Below are 26,222 nucleotides of genomic sequence, written 5' to 3' on the forward strand. Positions count from 1 at the left end.
AAATAAAACTGTTTCTTTATCATACTTCTCTCAAAATTAAAGAGGCTTTTCTTTGTTATGATAGGTCGTTCTGTATCCTGTGGCACAAGAGGAAAGCAATGAGGAAGCCAGCTTTACTCTTCCTTTTTTAAAACTGAGCTCCTTGGGGTAAGAAGTGGAGGCCAAGTAAAATTTGTTCTAAAATATTCTATTGCTACGTACTAGGGCCTTTATATACAGACATTACAGCATGGATGTCAGTAACTACTAAGTCCCCATTCTTGGATTCTCTAATAATTCTAATGATTGTCTATATCCATTCAAGCGCCATCTGGCTCAGCAATTTATGTGACTCTCCTACACCCCAAAATATTCAGCTTATTACCCACTTTACATTGGGAATCTACTTGTGAGAAGAGGAAAGAAGCCAGATATGAACCTAGTTGTTTGTGATTATGTAATTCTTAAAGCAATTTCATAAAATTTCAATGTAGAAACAATTTTAGTATTTAAATTATGTTATTCCTTCACCTTCTTATAATTATAGTAGATAAGATTAAGTGTGTTCTCCACAGTTCTTAAGGAAGATGAAGAGATCATTAGGCATGATTTTTAGCTAGATTTTTGACAAATATATAATTAATACCTGTAATTTCCTAAGAACTATAATTTGAACACAGTGATACTCTGGAATAGAGTTCTGACTCCAGAATCAAGAAGACCTATATTCAAAATCTTCCTTAGACACTTACTAGCCCGGGGACCTTGGAGAAGTCAGTTAGCTTTTCTCTATATCAGCTTTCTCATCTGTGAAATAAGGATAGCAGTACCACCTACCTTGCAGATTTGTTGTGAGGACCAAATGAGATAATGGGAAGTACTTTACCAGCCTCCAAGCACTCTCTATGTGCTGTTACTAGCATTTGTAAAAAATCTAGGCTGTAAAAGTAAAAACTTTATGAAAGAGTATAATTTAAGTTGTCATTGTAGAATTCATTTGGACCGAAATAATTTGTAATTTTTAATAAATGAGGCAATACCTAGGGAGATCTTTTAATTACTTATAATATTAGATTTGCTAAGTAAACTAATATTATAAACAAGATTTTAGAGGGAATGTTTTAAGAGAAAAATCTGTTTTAATCTTACCCAGACGGTTTTTTTTTTTTTAAAGCAATCGGGGTTAAGGTTACACGGCCAGTTATTTGTGGGTGTGGTGCTGAGTATCGGAGCCCAGATTTGATCCCCAGGTCATCCCAACACTGGAGCCGGTGCTCTTACTCGCTGAGCCACCTGGCCGCCTCATTACCCAGACATTTTTGAAGTACATATTTATAACTGAGGTGTTAATTGCAGAACCAAAAGAACAAAACTTTTTTAAAAAAATTAAAGCAAACAGGGCGGCCAGGTGGCGCAGTAAGAGCTCCGGCCCCAGCATTGGGAGACCCAGGATTGGTTCCGGCCTCAGATACCTGGCACCCACACAAAATAACTGGCCATGTAACCTTGAGCAAGTTACTTAACTGCAGTTGCTTAAAAAAAAAATTAAAGCAAATCCCTTAATGATCTGTACTAGGCCAAATTAACTTCATCCTAATTTTTGCATATACATGAGAGTAATAACACTGAATTTTAAAAATCCATAATTCAGATTTTTCACTAAATCAGATTCTTTCCAATAATGAGAATTTTGAAAGTCTTACTCTATTGTTTGAGTTGCCTAGCCTAATGTAGAAAGTTTAGGGATTTTTAGTAGCAATAGTTTATTATGCTTCAATGTTGAATTACCTGTTACTTTGTATGTTTTGCAGGGGATTGAATAAACAAGGGATAGTTTCCCTGGAGCATGTCACCCATAGTCTCTTGGGACGCCCCTTATCTCGCCAACTGACTTCCATAGTTGCAGGACTTCGGAATGGAGCCGTCCTTGTCACAGGAGTGAAGGTGCTGCTTACAGCTTGTTTACCTGAGTGCTCCCCACGTGCTTAGCTTAAGAGTAACATTATCTTAATGTTTGTATCTTTGGTTTTTGAGTATTATTTTAAAACAGAATTATATACAGAAAAAGATTGCCGCTTTAAGAATATTGATAACGTTTTCATTTATATAAGTAAACAGTTTGACCTTAAATTGAGTGCCTTATAATTAGCCCTTAATGTTTTCCTTATATTTCTTCTGGATCTTCCATACCAAATTTCCCATTGAGCTCTGGTCTTTTTGTTACAAATACCTAAAAGTCTTTCAGTTCATAAACTGTCCATTTTTTTTCATTCAGGATTATACTTAATTTAGCAAAGTAAGTTATTCTTGGATGCAATCCCAGTTCTTTTGCTCTTTGAAATACACTGTTTCAAGATACAGTCTTTAAGAAGCGATGAAGAGGTTGTAAGTAGAAAAGGTTTAAGAAGCCCTCTTTCAGAATAGAGGCTGCTAGGTCTTAGGAAATCCTGACTATATTCCCACAGTATTTGAATTCTTTTTTTCTTGTTACTTATAGTATTTTCTCATCCTGCTAGAAGAGTGTTTCCTGTGATGCATCTGTACCAATCCACTGTCATAAGACCTAGAAATAATCTGTGTCATTCTGCTCAAATTCTCTTTTAGGTTTTTCCTCCATTTGATTGCCATGCTTTTTTTTTCTTCTGATTATTTTATTATTATTCATCTTTCCTTCTTTTGCTTTTATCCACCTTGAGTTTCAAGATACATTCCCTAATAAACATTTATCAGGAGATCACATTTTCATAAACTTCAGCTAATTTATACCTGACCAAGATCCTGGAAATATAGGAGAAAGTTGTTTGACTTGTCAAAATGGCTACAAAAACCACGTGCTTTACTGCAGAGACAAGCTAATCACTTGGAGCCTGTTGATTCTTGTATTTCAAATTCTGATTTCAGAGCCTGAGCTGGGGGAGGAGGGGTGCTTCCAGACAATGGAAGTCAGGAAGGACTGACAGACCCAGACTTCCCATTTACCTACAGAGGCCCATAGAGCTACTTCCTGTGGGCCATCCTGCAGCATCCCTGTTGAGGGTAGCACTGGGCATGGCACATTACTGAAATGGGTTGTTGTTCAGTAATGCTGCCCCAGAGGCACCAAGAAAATGTTTAATTATCTTCAGTGTTACCTTCTAAAGAGTCTTGTCACTTTTTGTTTTATATCATTTGTCAGTTTCCTTTAACTTCCCCTCCCCATTTAACTCTCCCTTGTAATCACAACAACAGAAATTTTAAGCAACACAGCAGCTGTTTTGGACAATTTCTGCTTTATTCTTTATCCACACTTTCTTCTATACTGAGAGGAGAAAACGATATTTCCTTATCAGCTCTAGAGGACCAAGATAATGTATTTATCCTCATTTGAGAGACCCTTGACTCTTCAGTTACCCCAAATGCAGCTCCTGGTGCCCTCTCCTCTTGTGCTGTTTTGTTCCAGTCCTTCTCTCAGCCCTTCCCCACTGCAGGCCTGCTCTGTCCAAGTCAGTTTCATAGTAGATCAATTTAGAACAAATACATGTTTAAAATACCCCCAGTATTAAGATGATCTAAACACCCTGATACTCAGCACCTTCTGCAACCTATTCTGTCTTGTTTCCTTCCAGCACCTTGCACCGAACCTTGCATGTAATAGGCACTTAATAAATCTTTATTGGATTGGATTTGCCACTCTTCAGCCAGGTCAGAAGAGGTGGAAGCCATCCACCCTGGGGGGAGAACATTTTGTATTTTTGTGGTTTTTCTCCTTCCCCTTTTTTTAGTTTCTTGTTATAGAAGTGTAGTATGGTCCTGTCTGAGTTTGAATCTCCTCTCTGACACTACATACTTGAACCTGAACAAATCCCTCTGGACTTCTTACCTCTTCTGTAAAAGGAGGGAGTTTGATAAGCTGGTCTCTGAGGTCTGTTCAAGTTAGAGCTCCAGCTCTGTGATCCTCTGAACTTCTCAGAGCCTTGGAATGCTCTGAAGATAGAATTATGGAGAAGTTACTCTCTGTCTAAGTAGGAGGACGCACCAGCCATTGATCCTTGACATGTTGGTCATCAGAACCAAGTCATTCAGGGCAGCCAGGTGGCACAGTGAGTAAGAGCTCCAGGCCTGGAGTCGGAATCTGTTCCGGCCTCTGTTCCTGGGATCAGTTCCGGGTTCGGATACTTAACACACACAAAAAAACTGGCTGTGTAACCTTGAGCAAGTTACTTAACCCCAGTTGCTTTAAAAAAAAAAAAAAAAACCAAGTCATTCACTACCCAGCGGCATTATTGTGCTGCTTTTAAAAAAAAAAATTTAAATGATAGATTTAAACCAGGGTTTGTAGGACTTTGGCCCCTTGGCCAGATGGTCAGAATTGGCCTTTGGGCTATAGTTTTCTGGTCCCTAGTTTAAACTAGCACCAAATGCTTGAAGATATTAGACTTTGATATCCTTTCACCATGAAAAATTACATTGCATGGGACACAGATCATGAACTCCGTGAAGGAAAGGGCATATTTTAATACTTTGGTATTTCATACAGTCTCTAGCACAGGACAAGGCTATCGGGCACTTGATAACTACATATTGATTGATTGTTGGATAAGTTTTGCATTTTACCAATGTTTTTTGTTACTGGATTTATTAGTTGTTAATTTAGTTATTAGCAAAAATTTATTTTCTAGGGGAGTGGAAAGTCAACTTTAGCCAAGGCTATCTGCAAAGAGGCATTTGATAGACTGGATGCTCACACGGAAGTAATTGACTGTAAAGCATTAAGAGGTAGGAACATGGTAACCTTTTTTATATATCAATTCTTTTTTAGAAAACTTGCTGTTAATCTAAATTCAGCTCTTCTTTAACTTCTCAACTTATCTTTTCCATGTTGAGTCTACTTAGTCCTTTTTTGTTTTTTTGCTCTTTTTTTTCTTACCTGAAGAGTCAGTAGAAACTATTCAGTTTTCCCAAGGATAAAGCTTCGGTTCAGTAATAAAGGGGAAGTGGGGGAAAAAAGGAGTGTTCTTAACTTGATATTCTGGGCTGCTCTGAGTCACTGACTAGGGCTGTTACTGTGGCGAGGGTGTGGCTAGAGAAACTTGAGGCTGTCAAGTAAATGAACTTTCCTCTCGCTGTGTAGCTCCTGCTGGCTGTTTAACCACGAATCCTCATTTGTATGGATCTGTGGTCTTCATGATGGATATGATTTTGTATGTATAGTCATTAAAGTTGGAATATCAATTATGTTCTTACTTGTTATTTGGAGGTTTATCAGACTTACATGTTGGCATTTTGGGGAGTTTTGGTAACTATTTTAAGGGATTAGATTATACTTTGAACCAAACGGAAATGTGAACAAAGCCTTTTAAATCTTTGTTTAATCTCCTGCAACCCCAGGGCAAGACTGATTAGCTTTTACTTCTTTGTTATATCTATGATCTTGTTACCAAAACGGGCGGGATTGTATCTTAGGTCAGTAATTACAAGAATCCGTTAGTAAATATTTCCCTGAACATTTATTCTCTAAGTTTTTCTATGGACAACTTCTTTACTTTTCATGACTTTAGTTTTCCCACACATGCAGATTTCTTTAAATGATGAATGGTTTATAGCTAAATTTAAGAATGAACCATTTGAGGGATGCTTCTGTCAAGCCATTAGGGAAAAAAATTTTGATTTAAAAATATTTTTAAATGGTAGTTTCTATGTTGCCTTTGATTCATTGGGGATGAAAATAATAAAAATTCTTATTTTTAAGAGTTTTTCATTTTTAAAAGAATTTCCCTTTAAAAATTGTCCTTATGTCCAGTCTTTTGAATCAGCACATTTTCCACATTTCTCAGGAATAAGAAGGCACTGCCCCTTTCCTTTAAAATTAATCTAGAAAAGACCAGTCAGGGAAGACCTCCAGGTCATTGCTGGATTAGTCAAGCTGGGGTTCTTTCAGAGAATGTGTATCCTCTGGACACAGATCCGTGTGAGTTTTAAAATTTGGTGACCTGTTATTATAAGTATAGGCATTTCATTTTTGAAAGGAAGCCGCGTGATTCAGTAGAAAGTGGGTGGGAAGGCAGGCCGTTGGGAATCACTCACCGCTCTGCCATTGACTCGGGGCGCTGTGGAGCATTTGGTTTAACCCTTCTGGGCCGTCTGAGAAACGGGGGAGGAGGAACTATAGTTCTAGTTCAGGCTTTTCCTGCAGAAACCTGCTGGTTCTGCTAAATGGGAACTAGACTTTCATTGAGAAAATTGTGTTGGTGGTGATATTTTTCCTCTAGAATATTAAGTTATATATCAAAACATTTGTCACATGGTACATGATTTCTGACATCTCTTCAGATGCTAAAATGTTTCAATATTGTTCTTTTCTTTTAGTACCTTTTCCATAGCCCTAAAAAATCCTGTGACCTTGAATGGTATGTTCTGTTTTTCTGCTTTGTAAATCTACTCACTTCATGATAAAGCTGCCTGTCTTCTTAATGGACTGTCCTATTCGCTGTTAACCATCCACAGTCACAGTGAGCACATTTCTAGAAGTTGGTATGTCATTCACATCTGAATCCTTAAGCTCCATCCATAGGTTCCAGTCTAACTTCCTTAGCAGTGTAAGCTTTTCACACAGTACTTGGTGGAGGAACTTGCCTCCCTGAGACCTTTCTACACCAGTGAAATCATAGGTCCACAACAGTCTAGTAGTGCTAAATCAGGTTTGGAGCATTTCTTATCATTGTGTTTCAGGGAAAAGACCTGAGAACGTGCAGAAAGCTCTGGAGGCAGCTTTCTCAGAAGCCATATGGAGGCAGCCGTCTGTGGTTCTCCTTGATGACCTGGATCATATTGTGGGTGTATCCGCTATGCCTGAGCAGGAGCATGGTCCTAATGCAGTTCAGAGTCAGCGACTGGCATATGGTGAGGCAGCTAGGGGGAAATCTTCTCTTGCCACCAAACTTCTTTCATAGCTCTCTTGTCCAGGCCATTTTGCTGGGCAGCTTTGTAAAGGGGAATTTTCTGTAGCCTTGTGTGGTTTATGTAAACATTTCTAAGACATAGTAGATAAAGAGTTTCAGACCAGGAGTCAGACCCATATTCAGAAGCTGCCCTAGACCCTTTCTAGCTACATCACCTTAATCTTTCCAAGTCCCACTTTCCTCATCTGTAAAATGGGAACAGTAATGAACACCCACCCCTAAAAGTTGTTGTGAGGATCAAATGAGATAACGTATATATGGAAAGCACTTTGCAATTATTGTTAAGATGTGGTCTCTGAGATCTCTGTGTAACTTTCTGCAGTTATCCCATGTTGAAATTACACAATAGGACCAGGACTGGAGGCTTCTTGGAGGCCTTTTGTCCTCCCTGACTTTTGAAAAGTGGTTTCTTTTGGTTTTAAATTAGAAATTGCTAGTTCATGGTTTGAGGTGTTAGTAACTTTTGTAATGTTCTTATTTTGAAATATCAGGTTAAAGCCTTGTCTTTTAGTGGGGCTCTTGGAGGGGTTGTGAACCTTACTTTTATCAGTATTGTCACCAACTTAAGCTACAGACTTGTCAAGGGAACCACAGTCTAAAGAACTCAATCTCAAGGGACTGACCAGTCACCTCTAGAAGTTGTCATCCAGTTTTGTTTATTCAATGAAAGAGAAATTATTAGTGACCCCTAGATATCTGCATATGGTGTCTGCTTCACTCTTGAAGTTTGCAGAATGTCATGCTAAGGAGTGTCACCAGACACATGGAGTGGGAAGTACACACTGCTGATTTCTACACCATATCTCATACTTCCATCAGATTGTTTTTCATAGTTGTAAAGTTGTTTTCCAGGAAGCCATGAGAGATCACCTGTGGACCAAAAGCATAACTTAAGAGATTTTTGTAGCTATTAAGCTGTTTATGCTAATAGAGAAATATTGCTTATATTTAGCTTTAAGAGATATGATCAAGGAGATTATTGCCATGGGAAGTTTGATTGCTCTGATTGCCACAAGCCAGGCCCAGCACTCTCTGCACCCTTTACTTGTTTCTGCACAAGGAATCCATGTATTCCAGAGCTTCCAGCCCATAAATGCTCCAGATCAGGTAACAGTGCTTGGGGAAAAAGTGGTGCAACTCTGTGACTTTCTCTGGGTGGAAAGAATAACAAAGCCTCATATTCTGCTTTAGAAGACAAGTTGAAAAATGAGTTGTGTGATTTTAGGGCTCTAATATACCTATGACTGAGAACATCTTCCAAAATCAATGTCATTTTGAACACCTCCCTGCTTTGTACAAAAGGGTTTTGGGAGCAGGCCCAATGAGCCTGCCTGATTATCAGGGCATTGTTTTTTTCCTACTCTCCCATGTAGATTCCCTGCCTTTAATTGAGATTATGTGAAATGTCCCAAGATAGTCCCATGAAAGATTCTGTTGATTTCTAGGTAATAGTGTATAAAATTGGTCTCATAGAAACTCTTTTGGACATGGGATTAGAAAGTAGGGAAGCCTACAGGCTAATAAAGGGCAATTGTATTTGGATTTACAACAGGCCAAATACCAGCATAAGGAAGAAATGTATTTAGAAAAACCCAATATGCCAGTTGTCTATATGATTGCTAAGGGAACTGCTTATCATAAAAAGAATATTCCTTTCAGGGGCAGGATCCTTTCAGATGGGAATGGGGCAAGGCAGCTGGGAGAAAAATACCAGTTTCTTTCTTTTTAAAATTTATTAGCCAAAAAATTTTTCACCAACCTGCATGACCCATTCCACTTAAGAATCATCACAGTGAAGTGTCATATTAATGTTCCTGTACTATCAACTACATTTTAAATTTTTATTTAAATTTTTGTCATTATCTTGATTTTCCCTAGACTTGGCCTGTTTTCTTTGCTCATAGAAGTTAGTCTATAAAAGATTAATATGTTTTAATAATACAAATCAATGCAGACTAAAACATAGATTACTAAGTAACCCTGAGAATATGAAATTTTACCTTTGTTCATGTATACCAAACTTGCAGTAATGAGTATATTAATTTCTCCATATATTTTTTGAAATGATATTTCAAGACCCAGGAAAGAAGTGTATTGCATTCATACTTCCATTTGGTTTATTAAGTTTTTTTTAATGAGTACAAATAATTGTTAGTTTTATCACACTGAATTTTCTCAAAAATTATGTGCAAAAAAATTTAGATGTGATTAGAATTATGAATTCTAATTATGTTTCCCCCTGCCTCCCAGGAACAAAGACAGGAAATTCTGCATTGTGTAATAAAAAATAAACTTAACTGTGATGTAGATAAATTCACTGATCTTGACCTGCGTTGTATTGCAAAAGAAACTGAAGGTTTTGTAGCTAGAGATTTCACAATGCTTGTGGATCGAGCTGTCCATGCCTGTATCTCCAGCCGGAACGTGTGCACAAAAGAGGGTATGTTTTACTGGCAAAATCTATAGTTGAGGACTGTGTTTTTCTTCATATAGAAATGCAATTGCAGTTAGCCCAAATCAAGAATTGTTTTTCATTTTATTTAAGGAGGCATTTGATTAAATAGCACTGTGAACTAAGACAAGTGAAGTGTATTGAAAATTCATTTTATTCATTATCAAAGTGCCAGAACTATTTTATTTGTTATTTTTAAAACAGGATTACTTTTAAAAACGTTAGACTTTCAGAAAGGTCTCAAAGGCTTTATTCCAACATCTCTGCGAAATGCAAACCTGCATAAGCCTAAAGATGCAGGCTGGGACAAGATCGGTGGCTTACATGAAGTTCGTCAAATTCTCATGGATACCATCCAGTTACCAGCCAAGGTATTTTTTTTTTTAATTGGAAGAAGTAACTTCCAGAAGAACTACAAAGTACTGATTTTGACTTTGCTTCTAGGAGTTTGAGAGAACTAGTATTTCAGAAGCCTTCTTGTAGGCAAACATTCTCCATTTCAGTTCCACTCAGCAGATAGAATTTTCAGCACCCAGACTTGCAGAAGGCAGGAGGGCACAGACTAAGAACGGGAGAGATGTGTGAGTTTGATGGCAGTTTTACAGGTCAAGCCCGATTTGGAGTCTAAGGGAATTGACACCAGCCAGAATAGGGAGGAAGTGTGGGCAAGGCAGGTTGTGCAGTTTGGCCATTCAAAGCTAATACAGCAGAATCTAGGAAAGTCACTGGGTGGAAGTGGTGAGCAGAGGCTCTCAGACGCCAAAGACCAGGGATCTGACCAGAGAGGCTGGAACCGGGGGGAAAAAGGGGCTGGGCACAGGAGACAACCACCAGACAGCAGCTAACAAGACTGCAGATCAAGTCAGCAAGCGTCTGCTAAGATTTAATGATTCCTGTGTGCCAGGCCCTGTGCCAAACACCAGCTAAAGGGATTGTCAGCAGAGCTCAGAACCCAGATGCCAGAAGACCCTAACGGTCATGGAGGGGGGAGGAGGAGGAGAGCTCACATTTATGAAGTACCTGGCATGTTCCAGGCTCTGTGCTGGGCATTTCACCAATATTATCCTATTGGATCTTCTCAACAACTCCGGGAAGCAGATGCTGTTATTATCCCCATTCTACAGATCAGGAAACTGAGGCAAATAGAGGCTTAATAACTTGTCTAGGGTCATACAGCTAGTAAATATCTGAGGTCACATTTGAACTCAGGTCTTCCAGACTCCAGGCCAAGCTCTGACCACTGCGTCCCCAGCCGCCAAGGCTGAGTTGATATCTTTTAGGATGTGACAAAACCAAAACCAGTGAACAAAGGGAGAGGGAGTAATATTCATGAACACCCATCTGCTAAGTACTTTTTATGTAGAAGCTACAAAATTCGGCTTGGCATTGAGGAATGTTAAAATAATTATACTAAGATAGTGGTCTTGCCCTTATAGACTTGGCAGTCCAGCAGATGTCACAAGAGTGATTTTTTTCTTAATGCTGTTCTTTATTTTTAAGTATGCCATATATATAAGCTGAGAAGAAAAGGAAGAGGGTAAGATGCTAACTGAGCTGTTCTAATTCTTATGCAGCAAATACTTTTAGCTAGTATGTTTTTCTTATATTTTTATATGTAGAAAATATTTTATTATTTGTCAGTTTCATTAAGAACTTTAGCCTCTTAATAGAAGCAGCTTACTGTTGCTGTGCTTTTGCATTTAAACAAGTGGTACCACTTGTACAATTTGACAATGGCACAATTTGGGCTGAATCTGGAGAATTTTTTCTTTAAATGCAATTTAATTGCTGATTGATCACTTCAGTTTTAGAATTCAGCTCTTTGTCATATTTTTCAGTACCCGGATTTATTTTCACACTTGCCTATCCGACAGAGGACAGGAATACTGTTGTATGGTCCTCCTGGAACAGGAAAAACATTAATAGCAGGAGTAATTGCACGAGAGAGTGGGATGAATTTTATCAGTATCAAGGTATGGTGAATATTATAACAGTATAACATGTCCATGGGAGACTGGGAGACAGCCTTAGTATTTAGAAGACTTCTCTCTACAATGGTATTCTACTCTGAGAGATCAAATTATTGTCTCACTTTTTATATCCTTTGACTGCCTAAATGAAAAGTCAGATAACATGTATGTATACATATTTATAGATGTATATGTGTATACGTGTATATGTGCTGATATGGCTCTTTTACTTAGGTTCTGAGATAATTGACCTGTGCTGCATACAAGACTGATTAATGCCAGAAAGACAATATATGTTTTTACCTTTGGGGATATGCCTACCAAGCCAATGAGCATCCCCCTTCCTGGGTAGTCCTAGCAAATCCCTCTTCTCCTACTTTTCTCTTTCCAGACTCCTGTTACCAATTTTCTTATTTGTATTTGTCATTATAATAAAGTTTCAGCACATTTTATTTGACATGTTATACTTTCCAGGTTTACCTTTTGTTATGTATCGAATGCATTTTGATTTTGCTTCTTCCGTTATAGGGAAGAACCTTTAATCTCACCAACCAAAGCCTACAAATTGCATTGTAGGATGGATTATTAATAGGAAGAGTACACAAAAATAACTAATCTCTAGAGTGAAAATCTTTAGCTTCTGTCAAGGAGAAGTACTCCCTTCTTGTGCTCTGGGCCTTAATTATAACCTCTTTAGCACTTTGTCCATAGATCAGATTGAGAATTTTATACAGGGTGGCTCAAAGTCATAAGACAATCTTAAGTCAATTAGTACAGAGAGAGGATGTGTGTATGTTTACACATAAATGATATAATGTTAATAATGTCCAGAATACCAGAAGTTTGGAGGAATTATATATTCTAAGTTTTACATAGTTGTCTTGAATAAGCATTCAACTTATTTTTCATCATAGATCATTTTTTCTGATTCATATTCAAGAAGTATAATTTTAATAGCAGTAGTCCCAGTTTGCAAAGTAAAATAGAATAAACATTATCGATTTACTAAATGAAGCATTTGTTTTACTTTTAAATTTAAACTGTTTAAACTGTTAAATTTAAAATTTTACTTTTAGAGAAAAGTATACCTTATCTTCCTTTTTCCTTTTAAAAACATACACACATTGGTATCAGTAAATGAAGATGCTAGCCAAAGAATTCCACATCTCTTCACTGTAATTGGAGTCTCCTGAGCTTTTTAATAGGGTGAGTCTCTTTAGCAGCAGAAGCTGAGATATAGCACCTCTGTCAGGCTGGAGGATAATCACAGTCCCACCATACTGGAATGGACACCATTATAAGATGCTGTGGCCAGCAGTAGTCATCACCTGGTAATCAAGCTTCTCCAAACTTAGCTAAGTCTGCCTTCAGACAGCAGATATGTGACCTGTATGGCTTCCATGTTTGAGGACTTCCCAGCTTGGTTTGAGCAGCCAGGGCTTATGCTCTGGTGATAACATCTTCAGGAGCCAGGGGTCACCTCCAGTACCAGTACAGAGGATGAAAGGGCATCACTTCAGTGAAGCAAAGAAATTATTATCTTACAAGTACTTATTTTTAAAGTATGAATATGCTAGAAAAGAATATAATCATTGATTTAAATATGGGAGAGACTAATTTGTGATTATTTTTTAATTTACCATTACCTCATATTGGATTTTTAAATCTTTGGTGGTTCTCCTAAGAATGCTTTTTGATAACCAGAAAATAGATTCCATTTGGAAGTGATAACTTTGTTTTTGAATGCTAATAGTATTATATTCTCCCTGTTAGGGGCCAGAACTACTCAGTAAATATATTGGAGCAAGTGAACAAGCTGTTCGAGATATTTTTATCAGGTTTGTTCTCCACAGATTTGTTGTATTTTAAGTTAAGAAGTATGTACCAGTATTTCATTATTAGAAAGAGGTTTTAATAACTTACTCTTTATAGAGTTTGTGTTTATAATCTCTGTTTTATTGACTAACTGGGATGTCAGAGATCCTTATATTCAATTAGATGTTATTTATAAATTTTCATTTTTATTGGGGTTTATATTTAAGCACAGATAGACTAATATTCTTCCTTAACGATATACTAAATTTTTTTTTTGTATTGTAGACCAAGCTACAAAACCTTAGAGTATCTACCAGTAAAATGAAAAAAGTTAAACTTTTAATTATTAGTATTTGCAAATATTTTACCTACCATGGTAATCTTATGGTACTAGGATTCTTGAATTAATTCATTATAATATTTTTTGTTTTGTTTTTGTTTTTTTTTTAAAGCAGTCGGGGTTAAGTAACTTGCTCAAGGTTACACAGCCAGGTGTTTCTGGGTGGGTGCTAAGTGTCTGAGCCCAGATTCGATCCCCAGGTTATCCCGACACTGGAGCCGGTGCTCTTACTCGCTGTGCTACCTGGACGCCCCTAATATTTTTTTGTTTTTATGCTGCCTGAATCTACCCCCTGGATCTTACCTTCCCTATTTCCATAGAGCTATTAAAAATGAAAAAGAGAAAAACATTCAGCAAGCCTGTTCAGTACCATAGGAAAAAAATACGACATTGTCTGCAATGTTTTCAGTACCTGTGGAACCTGGCTCCCCAAAATATTCCCATGCAAAGGAGTTAAAAAGAGGTGTCTCCTCATATCTTTTCTTTGGGGCCAAACTTGTTCTTTGTGATTTTGCAGCATTCATATTTGATTTGTGATTGTTCCTTGTGCTGACATTGTTACACTGTTTTCTTAGCTGGACCTACTTCATTTTGCATCCATTCATGAAGGTCTTCCTGTGCTTCTCTGACTCATCCTGGTCATCATTTCTTACAGCACAGTCAGATGCCATTGAATTCATGTACCATTCCTTGATCAATGGGCATCTGCTTTATTTCAAGTTCTTTACCACCACAAAAATTAGTCTTTCTCAGACTTGGTGATGATTATGACTGTGTGTTTCTTTCAGGGCACAGGCTGCCAAGCCTTGCATTCTTTTCTTTGATGAATTTGAATCCATTGCTCCTCGAAGAGGTCACGATAATACAGGCGTCACAGACCGTGTTGTTAACCAGTTACTGACCCAGCTAGATGGAGTTGAAGGCTTAGAGGGTAATTATTGTGGGTGCTCAGATTTCTTTTTTTTTTTCCACATGCAAAAAAAGTTACCATGATGAGGATTTTTTCTTTTTCTTCCTTCAGGTGTTTATGTATTGGCTGCTACTAGTCGCCCTGATTTGATTGACCCTGCCCTGCTAAGGCCTGGTCGTCTAGACAAATGTGTATATTGTCCTCCTCCTGATGAGGTGATAATCTCTTATTTATGGTCCCAAACCCACAGTTTATATTGTTCCCTTGTGAGTGGTTTGCCATTTACTTCTACAGCTCATTTTATAGATGAGGAAACTGAGGCAAACAGAGTTAAGTGACTTGCCCAGGGTCACCCATCTAGTAAGTGTCTGAATCCAGATTTGGACTCAGGTCCTCCTGACTCCAGGCCTGACATCCTAACCACTGTATTACCTAGCTGCTCTAATCGACAAGTACCAACCTAAAAGACCTTGGACCTTTTAAAAAAGAACAATAAAGCTCTGGTAACATTTAAGACCTAAAGATTATGAGGATATAAACGAATTACTCAGTTCATTTTCAGTTAGTTCAAGTTGGTGTGACTTGTATGATAGTCGATGTCCTTTTATCACTCTTAAACATAGGACTATAAATTTGACATTTGCTCAGTTCCTCAAGAAAAGAAATTTATGCTTGACCTGAGAAGGAAGTTAGAATTTTCATTCATTTTCCTACTTATACCTTTCATTTCCATTTTAGGAAAGGTTAGCAAGGAAAGTAGACTTCAGAATAGAAAGTAATTTTTTTTTTAAATAAAATTTGTTGGACAGTTCTTAAAAATTCATCTAAAAAAGGAAATTTATATTTTAATATTTTTGTACTCTCTTTGAGGAATCGAGGCTCCTGTAAATACCTCCAGCTGTCCACATTGCTACCTAGTGCATTGGAAGCCTTCCTCAAGGTGTTTCATGTTCAGTTTACCCCTTGTCCCACCTGCTTTTCCAGTCATACTTTTTCGGGTGATTTCTTTTATGCCACTTCTCACATATGTCATTATTCCTAGGATCCTAGATTTTGATCTGGAAGGGACCTTAGAGGAAACCAGGCATAGCCTTCTCATAATGCAGAAAGTCACAAAGCTGAGATTCAAACTCAGGACCACCTATTCACAAGCCAGTTCTCCTTCAGTTGTGCTACAATTTCCCAGGATGTCACAGCATATATTTAATACTCGCAGTGTGTCCTTCTGCTCTTTGGGTCACCTACATTATGGATTCTTGGAACATAGGGGTGTACTGTAATTTGTAACTAGATAGCATCAAGAAAAATATGCTTAGGATAAGTTAATTTTTTTTTCTTAATATTTTCCCCTCCAGGTGTCTCGTCTTGAAATTTTGAAAGTCCTTAGTGGTTCTCTGCCTCTGATGGATGATGTGGACCTGGAGCATTTAGCCTCAGTGACTGGCTCGTTCACAGGTGCAGACCTGAAAGCTCTGCTCTACAATGCTCAGCTTGAAGCCATCCACAGCAGGAGGGTGGCAGGCTTGTCACAAGTAAGGTTGCTGGAAAGACTAAGCCAGCACTGCTTTTTATATCGACAATCACTCTTATAGCTACTGTCATGCGATTTTAACTATTGAAAGGATAACCTTCATTAACTGTAATAAAACTACATAAGTTATTTATGGGAGAATGTCATATTTGGGAAAATCTGTGCATAAAAGTTTGATTCTTGTGAACCTGAGTTTATTCTTTTTTCATGTTATAATTTCAGCCATTTTTCCCATTTTCAGGAAGCTCTGACGGCTCCTGATGGCTGTTGGCATAAAATACAAACTCTTCCCCTTGGCATTAAAAGCCCTTCACAGTCTTGTTTCTTCCAGGATAATTCGCAGCATTTCCTTCTTTTCCACCCACACATGACACTCTCTCTCACCTCAATGCCCCCATCCTTTGAATGCTTTCCCTCCTTCTGGAGCCCAAGGCTTCCTTTAAGGCTTAGCTCAAGTGCCATCACTTAAAGAGCATTTTCTTGATTCCCTGACCCACCCTGCACATGACAGCGTGGCTTTTTCTGCTCATTTATCTGTGAACATGTTGTATCTCCCCCTTAAGAATAGGACTGCTGCCGCCCTTTTGTGTTCTTAGCTTTACTCAGCTCCTGGCCCATGTTGGCTACTTAATAAATCTTGGTGAATAAACTGGTTTGTTAACAGCATGGTGGAAGCCTCAGCGCCCACCCCGCAAAAATCCCAACTGTGCAGCTTCCATTCTGTTATGACAAAAAGTAGAATGATTAAGCCATTGAACATTAAAAATCAAGAGAACTGCCTACAAGCTTTACCATGGGCTTGTCTGGGGACAACAAGTAAGTCTCCTAATTATGTAGTCCATCTTTTTATTTCCCCATATCCCAAATGTATTTGAGAATCAGGGAGAAAATATTATGAAATCATGTGAAATGCTTTGATTTCCTTGAATTCTAATTGTTCTATTATGTCTACGCTGGTGGTGATTATTTAAATTGTTACAAGGCTTTCTTGTTTTGTGCATTTTTTAGGATATTGGTTCCAGTTCTGATAGTGACCTCAGTCTCTCTTCAATGGTTTTCCTTAATCATAGCAGTGGCTCTGATGATTCAGCTGGAGATGGGGAGTGTGGCCTAGAACAGTCCCTTGTTTCCTTAGAGATGTCTGATCTGCTTCCTGAAGAATCGAAGTTCAATATGTATCGGCTCTACTTTGGAAGCTCTTATGAGTCAGAGCTGGGAAATGGAACTTCTTCTGAACTGGTACCTGGGGGAGCCATCCTTTGTTCTAAATGTACAGGTTTCAGTGTGGCCTCCCCATAACTGAGCTCACAGTTCCTCCAAGTACTAGATGCTTCCAGTCTTGTGAAGTTGGGCTATTGATCTCTTCTTCTCACTGGCCCACTCCTCTGTGGAGGAAGGGATGCAGTCACCTCCACGTAGCTAGTCATGCACTTGAGTGATTGGCTTTGGATTGATTGGTTTTTGTGTTAGTCATTTTCACTGCTTGTGAAGACAAGCCCTCTCCCTCTGGGTGAGAGTCAAGCTGCCAGGTTGACAATGTTTAAAGTGTGGTTTCCTAAATATGTATTTCCTTAGATAACTGGGATTGGTCATTGAACACTGACTTTAGACTTTGTCTAAATAACCTTGACATTTGCAAGTCTTTCATTTGGTTCCCTGAATATTTACTTAAAGAAACAGTCAAATTAGTGTTGTTATCTATGCCCTTGTTCTTCTTGAACTTTGGATCTAAGACAGTTTATTTTAAAAAATAGATACAAAGATCAGCAGGTTCTAATTCAAAAAGCAAAACTAAATGAAAGCCAGATAATCTCTTCTGGGGAGTCTTCAGAATGATATGAACAATGTAAAACATTAGATTTAAAGTAAAAATAAAGTCCCTTGGCCATTAAGCAGCCAGAGAAACAAAAGCCAGAATAAGAGAGAGACAGGTACGTTGATACACTTGATTTTTGTAAAGAATCAAATAATTAGAAAAAATTCTGTTTGACTAATTGGCATTCCTTGTGATATGAATCTTAAATCAGAAGGCCAATTTAATTGAGTCCTTAAGACTCAATTGTTTTGACTTTTATGTCTTTTTTAACATTTGTGGTCTAAACACATTCTGTTGTGTTGATTTATACTTTATTTCTCCTCAGCTTTTTTTTTTAATTTTCCAGAAAAATAATCTTTCCTTAAATACTGATTCTGTTAGCTTAACATCTTTTTTAGTGTAGAATCATTGAACAACTCAAGGTAATGTCAGAAAGTTCTACCTCTCTGTAACATATTTAAGCCAAGTTAACAGAAGGAAGGATAAAGGTATAAAAACTACCTTCTTTTCTACTGAAAAGAATGAAAATTATTTCAGATTAAATGTTTAAAAAAAAGGCATTTTTTAAATTCATTTAGAACAGCACTGACTTAGCACTTCCCCCAGAGAAAAGTCAGTTGGATACAATTTCTTGGCATGATAATGGTACTCAAAACATTTCATACTCCCAGTTACATTTTATGTGAGAATGTAATTCTTGAAAGTTTGACCTGTTTTTATTATCAGTAAGATTAGAAGCATTGTCATTCTTCTGGGGGTTTTTTATTCTTGTTTTGTTTACTATATAGGACTGTACATGAGCCTTACTATTACTATTGACTATAAAGTTAAAGCTTAGGTAATGTGAGTCCATTTGTACAATAATAAAAGTATTGTGATAAAGTGGGGTCTGTCACTACTACTAGTGAACTGACTACATAGGAAAGGCCTCCATCCCCACAAGATAAAGCTCTGGTCTCTTTCTACATAACAAGAAAGTATTTTTAAGCAATCTTATTACACCGTACAGTTTGTGAAAATACTCAGCTTGATTTAGATTAGAATATTTTTCTTGAAAGATGTCATAAATGGGGCGGCTAGGACCTGAGTTCAAATTCGGACTCAATTAACACAAAAACTAGCCATGTGACCTGGAGCAAGTCTCTTAACCCCAGTTGCCCTCCAAAAAAGCAAAGAAAAAAAAAAGATTAATAAACTACAATAATTGTTATAATCTTTTTTCCCCTCATCACATGATTATCTCTGCAGAGCTCTCAGTGCCTGTCAGGACCTAGCTCCACATCTCATGATTTTGCTGGACTAACTGGGCGAGATCAGGTGCTTTCACACCCCCCGATGTTCAGGATGTTGTCCCAAGAAGGTTTCCAAGAGCTTACACAGGAGCAGAGAGAGCAGATGAAGGCAGAGATCAGCGCCATCAGAGAGCGATACAGGAGCCAGAATGGAGTACGGCCTTTATAGTCTCGAGTTCATATTGAGCTTGTGCTTCACTTGGGCTTTCTTTTGTACAGAAGGGTGGGCCATAGTTTTTTGGTTCATAATTAATTTCTTTCCCATAGTTTGATTGATAATGGCAATAGTCACATGAATGAACCAAACTAATCATGAACTTAACTCCTTTCACATTTTTCAAAGTTTTTTTAATATAATTTTGAGAGAGAAGCTTTCCCTTGTATAAAATAAGGGAATTGAGGTGGTCTCCAGAGTCTGTTATATTCCAATATTCTGTGATATTCTGAAGTGTATGAATATATAGTCTTGAAGAAATTGATAAGTAGGAATAACATCTTCGAAATATTTGCGTCACTAATTTAGCTTTTTGTCATTGTCTTTTCTTTTTTTAATTCAAGGATGATGTTCCCATTGCTCAGCCAGGACCTGTTAAGAATGCATTAGCCATTAGCCAGGCTCATTTACTTACTGCCCTCAGTAACACAAGACCATCCATTAGTCCAGATGACTGGAAGAATTTTGCTGATCTGTAAGTGGTAACTTTTGATTTAGGAACTTAAATGTTAGTATTTCTTAATTTTTTTTTTTTTTTTGCTTTTTGGAGGGGGGAAGGTAGGGCATTTGGGGTTTAGTGACTTACCCAAGGTCACACAGCTAGTTTTCTGTTAAGTGTCTGAGGTCAGATTTGAACTCAGGTCCTTCCTGACTCCAGGGCCAGTGCGCCATCTAGCCGCCCCAGATATTAATATTTCAAACAGATACTCAGTCATTTGAAATGGGTTTTATAATCAGTTTATTCCAGAAATCATAATTAGTATTTCTATTTGCAGACCAGTTCAGGAGAAAATGAGCCTAGTACACACTTGTAAAACAGCACAGGAAAAGGGTCAGACTCTAGAATTACCAGTTATCCAAAACGGGGTTTTTAATCATTCTTTCCTATGGAATGAAGTGAGGTTATTTTGAACTAACTTGTTTTACCTTAATTGCTTATGAGTCCTAAAAAGAGTAACTCGAGCTTCCCAAAAAATCTAATTCTGAAATGCTTGAAAATTTTCATAAAAATCAGTCCTTCTTCCCTGCCCTCTCACTTGAAACTGTGACTAGAACTCCCTACCTATGTAGAACTGATTGTGGGCACAGATACTAGTTTTATCAGTCCTAATATTGTTAAAAGAGAGAAAAGTATTAATTATATTTTTTTCCTCGTAGCTATGATAACTTTCAAAATCCAAAGAAGAGGAAAAGTCAAAGTGGAACAACTTTCCGACCAGGCCAAAAAGTAACTTTAGCATAAAAGTAAACTTTTACTGTTTCATTTCTTTTTTAATCTAGAAATGGTGTGCCACTGCACTGAAATTTTTTAAATGGTATCTGTATATTTCTCTTTAACTTAACAAATCAAGTTAAGATAATACAGATTTGTTAATATTGAGGTTATTTAGTGACCAGAATTACTTGCTATTTAATATGGAAGAATAATTTATTTCTAAAATTGCATTCTGTATTTTATTTCCTGTAAACCAATATTAAGTACTTAATGAAATAATATTGGATGAATGATGTATCTAACTATTTGTCCCTTTGTCTGAAGAGACATTAGAATTTGTAGTTATGTGTATTTTTTGGAAATCATTGATAGCAACACCTTTAATTGTCTCATGAAAATGTGTTCATTGTTTTGTTCCATGGTTTAGAGGACTATTTTGGAAATAAATGACATCGTCTTACACACTCATCACATAATTAGTTCTTTTCATGATAACAAAGGTGACATTTCCACAGAATTTATATCGATTGGAACTGTGTAATGGTAGAATTTTCAGTATTTGCTAAGATGCTTAATGATGTCTGTTTGACCTACAAAAGGCATTTTTTTCTACATCTGTTAAAATACTGACTCTAGCATCACCACATACTAATTAAGGAAGAAAACTAAAGAAACAGAATCACAGCATTCAGGAGCAGGAAAATCACCATTTTTCATAGAGGAAGAAAGCATTCAGAATGCTGTCCTACATCCTATGTTTTCACTGCCTGGTTGCCCTGTCATCACCACTGCCTAAGGGGATAAGGCATGAGCCCAGCAGCGGCTTCCCTGTATCTCTTCCCATTTCTACCTCGTTTAAGGAGACCAGGGCCTCATCTTAGCATGCAAATGACCCTTGTTATTGAAGGCAGTGCTGGGGAGGAACAAGCTAGAGAAGTTTTGCATATAGTCGTGGCAGTGGAGGCCCAAGACCAGGGGAGGCTGCAGAGGCTGATCCACAGGGCTCACTGGCTACTGCAGGAATTCCTGCCATCAAACCTGGAGGAAATGCATGTCCCAGGGCACCAGGGGTCCTGAAGCTTTGAAGGATGGTTCTCAGTAGGCATCTGTACTTCGCATTTACTGTTGACTCTTGTTGAACCCCATTGAAGGAATCATCCATTGCTCAAAGAAGGCATCAGTGTTTGTGACTTAGTTTTCTGTGCTACTCTGAATTCCTGTTCGGGAATGTTTATCACAAATTTTACTGTCTGTAAAGAGTTGGGTGAACTCGACATTGGAAAGTATTAAAAAAAGATTTTAAAATTACCTTGGTGTGCTGTGGTAAAGTGGTTTGAGGGGGTGAAAAACTCTAACCAACTTTTCTATGACTTTACATCATGAGTCCCAGCTGAGAGAGCGGTGAAGCATCGTGGAAGGAGAAGCAGACTTGGCATCTGAGAGACTTGGTGTTAAGTCCCTCCTTCCTAGCCAAGTCACCACAGAACTTTCTGAGGCTCAGTTTTCTCATCTTTATAAATGGGGATAATAATAATCCTATACACTGAATGGAAGTTTAGCCAGTGGGTGGAGGGCATGCCTTGGAGTCAGGAAATCCTAGGTTCAAGTCCTCCCTCTGACCCCATTCTAGCCGTGGGAACCTGGACACATCAATCACTTGGTCTTGGTGCTCTGAGCTGCTTTAGGGGATCTGCACAAATGAAGGGGGCTCCTTCACAGAAGCTCCAGTCAGAAGAGAGTATCCAGTCATAGGTACAGAGCAAAGGACGTGTGGGAAAGTGGTTTCCAGAGCATCAAATACCATAAATAAAAAAAAGTCAGACCTTGTTTCAGCTGTTAAAACTGGACTGAGAACAGAGACACAGTTGAGTTGCCAGTTTATGCCCCTTCTTTCAGCTGAGGGGCAGGTAGATGTAGGTGGCAATGGTTGGCACACCTTTGGAAATTTTATACCTTAGATTCTATTTTAGGAATTTCTGGTGTGGAGGGACCCAGAGACACAATTCACCTGAGTTCAAAGAAGCAGAGCCTTCAGGTCCTCCTATGATTTATTGGGACCATTTCTGTCTCTGCCTCACAGTCCGTCTTGAGGATGTGGAAACTCAGCAAAAAAAGGACGCTGTGGATCCCCAAGTCCAGCTCATTTAATGGATGAGGAAGGTCAGACTCGGGAGTGGAAGGGACTTGTTCATTGTCACGGAGCCAGTCAGATGTTAGAGGCAAATTTGAACCCAGGCCTTCTGAACTCCTGAGCCCACAGCCCTGTTCACTACAGAACACCTAGTTCTGTAACATAGAGGTGGGGCAGGGGATAGAGTGTTGTCTAGGAGTCAGAAGCCCTAAGTGTGAGTCCTGCTGCAGACACTGAGCCTCAGTGTCCTGCAGACTCACATTCCTTACCTACCCCCACGGGCTTGTATGTGTACCTAGAGTGCTTCGCAAACCTGAAAAGCACTATGTAGATGCTATCGGTTTTCATTTTGTATTTTTAAGTTTACTAACTCAAATTTTGTTTATTTTGAACTTAAGCACCAAAAAAAGAATTTCCATATATAAAGTAGAAATAATAAAAAGAGGATTATATATGAAATCATAAATTTCCAGTGAGAATTACTTGGTTTTTAAAAATACATGTACATATTAAATTAAATTATTAAATATATTAATATTAAATTCAACATACTTTTAAGGCTGTTTTGCTTGTCTCTGTTTTCTTCTGAATTTCTGGTCTCTTTTAGGCATTTTTTTAATGTTTCAACAGCCCACTTCTTTATTTTTTTGACAACACTATTCCTTGAACTCCTACATTGTACATAGGAGACCTTTTCCTTCTATCTCTTTGGCACCTAAGCCTCGTGGTAAGGCTTAGGTCAAAGGATAGTCATAGTTTAATGACTAGGGCATCATCACTCTCCAGGGCGACTAGACCAGTTCACATCACCAACATTGCCTTGGTGTGCCTCGTCTTCCACAGTCCCTCCAGCAATTATCACTCCCCCCCTTTTTTAAAATATTGATCATCTTTGCCAATCTGAGAGGTGAGAGGTGAAACCTCAGAGGTGTTTTCATTTGAATTTTTCTAATTATTAGTTAATTTGGAGTATCTTTTTATGTGATTATTAATATCTTGGATTGTTCCCCTGTCCATATACTTCGACCACTTGTCTACCAAGGAATGGTTATTATTATTACTAATGGTTTCCCTGGAAATTTTTTTTTTAATATTCAGCATAAGGGTTGCTACATTCTTAGGTGTGATTACCATCTATTTCTAGAGACCAACATTTTTTTTTCCTGTAGAACACAATAGAGGTGGAAAAATAATTATTGGCTAGAAGGGTTTTCGTAATAAATTATCTATCCAGAAAACTTCCAAAAGTGAAAGAAACCTGTATGTAACCTTCCACTCTCCTTGTCCAGGAGACTTCATTTGAATATTTCTTCAAGTTAGCCCTGTTTGAGGTTTGTGGTTTTTTTAGATTTTTAAAATAAATTATATTGATACCTTTTCTTTGTACATCATGGTCATTTCTCAAGATGCCAATCATTGTCTCCACCACTACAATTTCTGTCACTCATCCATCAACAGCCATTGAGGGGGTTATGGTGGATTGATACCACCAATCTGCCCATGGTCCTATTTATCAGAATGTTTCTAAACTACATCTTTACTGTTCAGCTTTGTTTCTATGTTATTCAGAAGGACACAACTCTCTACTTCCATTTTTATCTCTCGTTCTCTCAAGCTTTCTGAAGTCCTCTCTGGAGTTAAGATTTGCTAAGATGTTTCCTTGGTGTGACTTACCTAATTCTGCTGATTACTTCATTATATGTTAATATTTTAAGCTCTTTCTTCATGTCCCACTATAGAACAGTATGTTAATGTCACCAGAGTTCTTTTTTACACTAAATAGTACCAGATAATGACTTGAGGTCTTTACTTATGTTGATTTATACTTAAGTTTTTTTGTTCATACTTTTTTTTTTTAAGCAATCGAGGTTAAGTAACTTGCTCAAGGTTACACGGACAGTTATTTCTAGGTGTGGTGCTAAGTATCTGAGCCTGGATTTGATCCCCAGGTATCCCGACACTGGAGCCGGTGCTCTTACTCGCTGGCTGTGCTACCTGGCCATTTTTGTTATTTATACTTTATATTTTTCTGTTACTGAATACTTTCATTTTTATTTTTATACTTTTATTTTTACTCATACTTTATATTTATATATAACTATATCTCATTTTAGGATTCATTAGAGTACCTTTATATTTGTTTGATAGCCAGAAAAAGTAGATTTTTGGTTTTTTTTACTAAATCTGAATAATGAAACCAGAAAAATAAAGATAAGCAGTTGTTCCTAAGTAAAGATTGGAAAAGAAAAGGAACTTTGGATTAGAGTTCAACTACTATGGGGATAATATAAAATTGATCACCATTAGTAAATCAATAAACATTTGTTAAATGCCTATAGGATGCTCTATTCTAGGTGCTTTCAAAATCAAGGCACAGAACTATAACAAAATTGCCTCAGTAAAGAGCCCCAGTGTAGCTTTTCAAATTGCAAAAGAATACAGTTACCTAAGTAGAGGGTCACATAGGGAATACATTGAGTTCAGTCTAAAAGATGCCTCCCCTTCCTTGTAGACTAGAACCACAGAAGGGAGCCTGAAATGTGTCATTTTCATATATATATGTGCATGTATATATGTTATGCATCATGTTTTATATACATGCATGTGTGTATATACATATATACATGCATGTATGTGTATATACACAGACATACATAATGGTTTTAGAGGATCTTGAAGCTTTCTAGAAAAAAAATGGGAGTTTAGCAGTCTTTGGAGAGAAAAAAGGATTGTATTTTAGTTGTTATTTGCCCAGGGGAAACTCATTTCTTATTAAGAAAAAAGGATACATTTTGACTGAACACAAGAGATAATTCCCAACAGATATCCAAACCTCTCTAAAAATAATGTTCCCTCAAAATTAAGCCAAGTAAGATTACTGCTAAATAAAATTTGGAAAGTTTGCCAGTTTTTTTTAACAAAAAGTAAAGATAATGTTGCTTTAACTTTGTAATATAATACCAATATTGTCCATTGTATTTGACACAGTGTATTTTGTTCATTGTATTTCTTAATGCTGTTATTGTTGTCATTTTGTGTATTATTTTTCTTTTATTCACTGTATCACTTTATATGAGACTCCCTATGTGACTAAATTCATATTTGTTATTCCGTAAGGTGCAACAATGTATTCTATTATTCATAAGCATTTATTCATTGTGTGTTCAATACAATATGGGGCAGTTAGGTGGCGATGTGGATAGAATGTTGGGCCTGGAGTCAGGAAGACTCATGTTCCCAAGTTAAAATCTGGCCTGAGACATTTACTTGCTGTGTGACTCTGGAAAAGTCACTTAACCCGTTTGCCTCAATTTCTCATTTGTAAAATGAACTGGAGAAGGAAACAGAAAGCCACTCCAGAATCTTTGCCAAGAAAAGCCCAGATGGGTCACAGAGCCTGACACAACTGAAAATGACTGAACAACAATGAATTGTGTGTTCATGATTTCTAGAAATGTTATCTGAAATCATCTTAAGGCAGTCATGTTGGAGAACATTAGGACAGGGTTAGGGGAAGAGTTTAACCATCTCTCTCTCTCTGTCTCTGTCTCTCTGTCTCTGTCTCTCTCTCTCTCTGTCTCTCTGTCTCTGTCTCTCTGTCTCTGTCTCTGTCTCTCT

The 26,222-nt window shown here is 37.6% G+C and overlaps 1 protein-coding gene across 2 annotated transcripts in view; it reads left to right on the forward strand.

Annotated features, from left to right (window-relative positions):
* The window catches only part of PEX1 (peroxisomal biogenesis factor 1), a 43,112-nt gene extending 21,331 nt beyond the window's left edge, over nt 1–21,781 (forward strand). Inside the window, exons 9-24 of one of the 2 annotated variants that reach the window (XM_069086148.1) lie at nt 65–147; nt 1,791–1,923; nt 4,638–4,734; nt 6,688–6,858; nt 7,870–8,024; nt 9,168–9,357; nt 9,574–9,740; nt 11,208–11,342; nt 13,113–13,177; nt 14,283–14,425; nt 14,516–14,619; nt 15,760–15,936; nt 16,944–17,174; nt 19,000–19,197; nt 19,602–19,732; nt 20,416–21,781. In XM_069086148.1, coding sequence (XP_068942249.1) covers nt 65–147; nt 1,791–1,923; nt 4,638–4,734; nt 6,688–6,858; nt 7,870–8,024; nt 9,168–9,357; nt 9,574–9,740; nt 11,208–11,342; nt 13,113–13,177; nt 14,283–14,425; nt 14,516–14,619; nt 15,760–15,936; nt 16,944–17,174; nt 19,000–19,197; nt 19,602–19,732; nt 20,416–20,500 — 2,265 coding nt within the window. In that variant the 3' untranslated portion in view covers nt 20,501–21,781. The remainder of the gene's footprint in view (nt 1–64; nt 148–1,790; nt 1,924–4,637; nt 4,735–6,687; nt 6,859–7,869; nt 8,025–9,167; nt 9,358–9,573; nt 9,741–11,207; nt 11,343–13,112; nt 13,178–14,282; nt 14,426–14,515; nt 14,620–15,759; nt 15,937–16,943; nt 17,175–18,999; nt 19,198–19,601; nt 19,733–20,415) is intronic. The other variant, XM_069086149.1, reaches the window with a different exon arrangement.
* The last annotated feature ends 4,441 nt before the right edge of the window (nt 21,782–26,222 follow it).

The sequence above is a fragment of the Petaurus breviceps genome, unplaced genomic scaffold (assembly GCF_028583685.1).
Source record: "Petaurus breviceps papuanus isolate PSGF00001 unplaced genomic scaffold, PetGlider_PUasm1.0 178, whole genome shotgun sequence".
Taxonomy (NCBI): domain Eukaryota; kingdom Metazoa; phylum Chordata; class Mammalia; order Diprotodontia; family Petauridae; genus Petaurus; species Petaurus breviceps.